This window comes from Octodon degus, unplaced genomic scaffold (genome assembly GCF_000260255.1).
Source record: "Octodon degus isolate 3935 unplaced genomic scaffold, OctDeg1.0 scaffold00329, whole genome shotgun sequence".
Classification (NCBI taxonomy): domain Eukaryota; kingdom Metazoa; phylum Chordata; class Mammalia; order Rodentia; family Octodontidae; genus Octodon; species Octodon degus.
In genome coordinates this window covers 265,506-271,625 of record NW_004524905.1, presented here as the reverse complement: position 1 = coordinate 271,625, position 6,120 = coordinate 265,506, and the positions used below count along the sequence as shown (strand labels likewise).

General features: G+C 49.3%; 1 protein-coding gene across 1 annotated transcript in view; it reads right to left on the bottom strand.

Annotated features, from left to right (window-relative positions):
- Gpr143 (G protein-coupled receptor 143) overlaps positions 1-6,120 on the bottom strand; it is a 29,010-nt gene that overhangs the window by 11,653 nt on the left and 11,237 nt on the right. Inside the window, exons 6-8 of the mRNA XM_023708093.1 lie at positions 3,396-3,504; positions 2,167-2,284; positions 369-594 (exon numbers count right to left, since the gene is read on the bottom strand). Of these exons, the coding sequence (XP_023563861.1) occupies positions 369-594; positions 2,167-2,284; positions 3,396-3,504 (453 nt within the window). The remainder of the gene's footprint in view (positions 1-368; positions 595-2,166; positions 2,285-3,395; positions 3,505-6,120) is intronic.

Genomic DNA, 6,120 nt, shown 5'->3' with positions numbered 1-6,120 from the left:
ATACATACATATATATATGTATATATATATGAGTTCTAAGGAGCTGAGCATAGAAACACTGGCCCAAGACACTGAGACAATAAGCTCTCAAGTTTGCAAGTGTAAGCCAAGCCAGATATTGTCTTAAAAAATAGAAAAGTCTCAGGATGCAGCTCACTGCAAAGGCCCTAGCTCCACTCTTGGGTTTAGCCCTCTGCTGTATCTCTCACTCTCTCTCGCTCTCTCACACTCTCTCACGCTCTCTCTCGCTCTCTCATGCTCTCTCATGCTTGCTCCCTCACACACACACACACACACACACACACACACACACACACACACACACCAGCAGCAGCAGCAGCAGCTCCCAGGGAGAACTGGAGAGTTACCTTCAGACAGCATGCTCAGGGCCTCGTCTGAAGTGTGTCTCCTGACATGAGCCACCTTCCCAGGCACACAGGACCCCCCGGGGGGCTGGCAGGTGTCCTCAGCAGCTGAGGTTGTCATGGATTCCCATTGGATCAGCATCTTGGGGGACTGAAAGTCCAGGCTGCATCCTGTCCAGCCGTAGAAGGCCAGGGACAAGAGAAATCCTTGTGCTGGGTTCAGGATTCCCTGGGAGGCAGGAAGGCACAAGGACACACACAGCAGTCAGGGGAGCTGGAGGGACAAAGGCCACCCCAGAGGGCCCCAGGCCAGCCTCCTCTGGACAGGCTGTGATGTGTTTGTTTTGAGCAGGACAAGGATGGGCAGCAGTGCATGCTGTCCCTTAAAGAGGAACTGGAGACAGAGGTGTGGGGCAGAGAGAAACGAGGAAGGAAAGGGATAGAGAAGCAGAAAACTGGGGGTGCTGGCAACAGTGCAGGAGGTGGATGGCAAGGAGAAGGAAACCAGGAAAAGATCACTAGTTTTGAAAAGGAGGGGCCAGCCGTGCCTCCTGTACCTTCCATCTGGCCCTGCCAGGGCACAGCCTGGCCTATTCAGGGCTTGGGACCAAAGGACCTTCCACTTGTGACAAGCAGAGTGAAGCTCCCAAGGAACCACATGGGGCTCTGAACCGAAGCACTGAGACCAGGGGCAGGTGGGGCAATGTGGCCACATTGTCAACCTCAAGGGCTTCAGATTGCCTGCAACCCTGCTGCAGCAGGTGGGTCACCAAGTGTAGGCTTGGCGCCTTCTGTCTGGTCATTTCGATGGTGCCGCCATTTCCCCCCTCTGCTAACTGGCCTCCATGACTAAGGAGTGCTGGTCCATCATGCCTTGCCCCATGGGGCACCTGCCTCGAGGCTGGCTGGGCATGGACTCAGTCCCTTGAAACCATAAGCAAAAGTCAACCTCTTGTCCTTTTAGCTTCAGGGATCCAGTATTTTGTCCAGAAATGGGAAAGTTGAGTGATGAGTGATACACATTATGAATCCCATGTTCTCCAAGTCAGAGGCAATACCATACAGAGAGTGCATGGTCATAGTGTCCCCTGCCACCAACAGCGTTTCTGATGCATGTGAGAGAATCAGTGCCGTATTATAGCTGTGGTAGAATGGAGGGATATCCCTGTTATAATTCCATGGATTTCTAACCGGTACTATGCTATACTATGCTATAATAGTAATAATATAAATTTATATGTTACATTTTCTACTTAATAGCAGAGCTGGTCATTATCATTTTCAACTTCCAGGTAACATTCCTTCAAGAGAGAGGCCAGGAACTGGGGATGCAGCTCAGTAGTAGAGCATTCGCTAAGCTTGTACAAAGCCCTGGATCTCATCCCTGGCAACACCCCTACCACCGGGAAAAAAAAAATCACAGAGCATAATTTACTTAACCATCTCATTTCCTTCTAATATTCTTTGTTTTGTAGATTGTCTTTATCTGTGTTCCCATGCCTTTGTCATGGTGTGAAATATTCTTGCAAGATCGATTCCCTGAGTGGGCGTGGTTCTGCACACCTATCACCCCAGCTAGCTGGGAGGCTGAGGCAGAGGACCACAAGTTTGAGCTCCACGTGGACAACTCAGCAAGACTCTGCCTCAAAACAGTAAACAGGGGCGGGGGAGGAAGCTCACTGGGAGAGCACTTGTGGGTGGGCATCGGTGAACTCCTGGGTTTCACATCCGGTATCACAAAAAGACAGAAGACAAGAGCAGGGCAGGGTGAAAGAAAGACACTGAAGAAAGAGAGGCCTACCAGAATAAACCACGTAGTTTTGGCTGCATTTCTGATGCGTCTCAGAGACTCTCTGTTGATATCTGGCTGCATCTCCAGGTAGAATAAAAGGCTTTCATTGATGATATTGGGCAACCAACTAGAGGAAGCGGGCCATGGGAGAAGAGAACACACAGTATGATCTCACTTCCACACCTAGGGTCAGGGACCCGTTTGTCCCCGTCCAGAGGCACCAACTCTGCACAGAGGCCTGACTACATCAGCCAGAAGGAACAAACCTGCACAGCTGGAATTTAGTTAGAAGAAATGCAGCTCCTGCCCTTGGGGTGGTGCAAGGGTGACCAAATTCGCCTGTGTGGATGCTCAAGGGAACCTCGCAGGGTTGGGCACCAGCACGGGCTTAGACACCTGGCATTTGTCCCTTAGGGGTGGCCTCAGATCTTCATGGACACCAAAATCTGATCTGCCTTTTCTGTTGGAACTGTGAGACATGCCTCGGGGCTGGCAGTGAAGACCAAAGAGGGGGCAGACGTCCAGCGCTCCCAGGAGTCCCACAGGTCTCCGCTTGCCAGGGGACAGCAGTGCCCAAAGGCTGCCAGGTCCTGTCATGCCTCTTGCCTAACAACAATGTGGCCACCCAAGCTGTTGGGCAGAAGACCAGGCTGGGGAGCTGGGGAGGGAACAACTGCTCAGCTGGTGAGGTCCCCTCCTTGGATGGCAAAACGACTGTGGGCGGAAACACATGGTGGTGCCCAGGGCACACTGAAGCACTTGAGAAACACAGCCAATCCCCTTCCTCAGATCAAAGCAGCAATGGGCCGAGGTACTGCAGGTGTGCGGTGGAGAAAGTTCAAAACCAGACTTGGGACCTTTTATTCTCAAGGCTTTAGAGACAGTTTGAGTAAATTTAGTATCTTTTCTAAGCTGCTTGTAGTGGCGCACGCCTGTCAACCCAGGACTCGGGATGCTGAGGCCGGGGGATCACTGGGAGTTTGAAGCCAGCCTGAGCTGTAAAGTGAGACCCTGTCTCAAGAAAGCAAACAACAACAAAAGACAAAACAGACATGCTTTAGCAATTCTTGACCTCCTGGCTTGCTTCCCTGTCCCTTCCTGCCAAGCAAGGTCTCAAAGGTGTCCCTACCTGCCCCTCCTTCTGGAACACCCAGGTCACCCTTGGAAAATCAGAGGGGCAAGATGGTGCCATCTCCCTTCCCAACCTCTGGCAGATGAAGACAAAGAGGAAAACTTACCAAGCCACCAAAACCAGCATGATTTTGAAAAATCTGATCCTGATCATGGCTCCCATCTGCCTCTCGTTCTCTGTGTAAATGCCTTTTCTTCCCTTCAGCAATGATGCCACTGTCGAGAACAAGGGAGGATGTCAATGCCACTTAGCCCTGTGGGCCCCACCACAGAGCAGGAAGTCCTGGCAATGCAGCCCCCACAGAGGACCCTCTGGATGACTCTTCATGGAAGAAGAGCAATTACCTCCATTTGGGATAAACCTGGCCCTATGTCTGCGTACTGAAGCGCACGTTGCTGGTTAGGACTTTTCCCTATAATTTCAATTGGCTTTAAGCAATGTCCAAGGGTCCAGCCAAGGTGCTGATGGGCAGTGACTGAAACGAGGTGACAGGCCAGTATTACCCTGTCCCTGAGCTCCCAAACAGCACATGTGAGCCAGGTGCAAAGTGCTCTGTGCTTGTCTGCTGCAGTCAGAGAGACGCTAAGATTTGCCAGGGCACAAAAAGATCTCTACACATGAGAAGTAAAGCACCAACCCCAAAGACACTGGACACTACCTCGGGGTGTTAGGCAGATCACTTTTCCTGCAAATCATTCTCTCTGCATATTGTAGAGTTGATTTGGGGGCTCCTGTTTAGCCCAGCTCACAGCACTCAACTACTTCCTGTCATTCTTGCAGCCAGTCACTCTTGAGCCATGCCCCTTTTCAAGGAGTGAATAAAACCCAGGTTTGCCCCAGGGACTAGGCCTTTGTTCTGTGCACTTAGCCATCATCCTAGCTGGATTTATGACCCCTTGGTTCTCCACATTCCATGTATGCCTTAGTGTCGTTATTCTTGCTATGTGTTGCACTGAGTGTGGTAGCTTAGAATTAACTCGCTAGAATTCCACTAACTTTTCCTTGGGATTACAAACATGAACTTCCCCTGGGCCTGCCATGCTGGCCCCGACGCCAGGGCACACTGAGACAGCAATTGAGGCCGGGCTTGGTGGTGCACGCCTGCAATCCCAGCTCTTGGGAGGCTGTAAACAGGTGGATCACTATGAGTCTGACCTTGTAGTGAGACCCTGAACACCCTGTAGACCCTTCCCTAAAAATACAAAAAAAAAAAAAAAAAAAAGAAAAAAAAAAAAAAAAAACTTCCACAGGAACGACTCTCGATAAGCCCCCAGCACAGCAGGCAAGTGACAGTCACAGGGAATCACTGGGCCATCACCCCCATCCGGGCACTCAGCTTCTCACGGGCTCTAGGGAATCTCTCTTCATAGCTTGTGTGTGGATTTGAGTTTCAGGTTTATTTAGTGCAGACAAGCCCCGTGGTCCCCCTGCAGCATCAGACAGGGCCTCAGGACGTCTGCCACAGCTAGGAAAACAGCACTGATACATCAGGAACTACACTCCCGATTTGGATTTCACTAGTTCGGGTACAATATGTTTTTGTCATCTCTTTGAGACAGGGTCTCACTGTGCAATTCAGGCAGGTCTTGAACACACAGTGATCCTCCTATCTCAGCTCGGAGCACTGGGATGACAGGTGTGTCAGGCCTGGCTTTAACTACTGCATTTCTGAAGGGTTTCTCTATTATGAAATAATGTCTAGTGTTATTTTAAAATATATTTTAGCATTGACAAATTGACAAATTTAACATTTATTCTTACAGACATGTTAAAATGCATTTAAAAAGATTAGCAAAAACTTCACAGCAGGGGCATAGCGTGGTGGTAGAAAGCTTAGCATATGCACGGCACTAGGTTTGACCTGAGCACCACAAATTCAGTTTTAAAAAAGAAAAAAAAAAAAAGAATTAATGTTCTATGAATTTTGTGGCCAGAGATAGCTACTGCTAACTTCATGTTGAACATCTCTCCTTTTACTTTTACTTTTGCTGTGCCAAGCACTAAACCCAGGCTTCAAGCATAGTAGATGCACATGTTACCCCCGTGCTACACGACATTCCCAATCCCTGTAGAGCACCCCTTTCCATGGTTCTCTGGTTCATTATTTATTTATTCATTTGTTGGTCTTTACTGGTACCAGGAATTGAACTCACAGCCTCACGTTTGCCAAGCAAGCGCTGAGCCACTGTGCTATATCTCCCACCCGTTTGTTTGTTTGTAGAGACAGGGTCTCACTACATAGCCCACGCTGGCCTCAAACTTTCTGAGATTCTCCTACCTCAGCTGGGACTACCCGTGCGTGCCACCACGCACAGCTTTTCTCTTCAGTGCTTGTTTAATAAGTCATTTTCATTTGTGAGAAATAATCAAATCACCTTTTGTGTGATGCATTATGTATTTAATGTATATAGTTAAAGTATAGAGTTATAATAACTATAACTACCTTTATAGTTAAAGGTAGATGGGAAGACTCAAATGAAGAATCTAATTTCCTATTACAAGTGATACAGTACTTCCAACAATGTTTTTCAAAGGTTCTACAACCAACAGCAGATCCTCCAGCCACCTTTCTGACAAGGCAAACTTGCGTGTTTCTGATGTGCCTGGGAGATGCCCAGAGGCCTAGGGCAGGTGCAAAGGCCACTTTGTGAGATGGCAGGGCCAGGGCACAGTGCCCTCTGCAGTCTCCTATCCAGGTGCAGGAGGCTCATTCCCCTCCCACCTGCCACCCAACTTCCTGTTTCCTGCTGCTCCATCGTAGGAGTGACCAAGCCCTCCCTTCCATCTACTTCCAGATCCCTCTGCTGCTGTCCATCATAGGAGTGACCAAG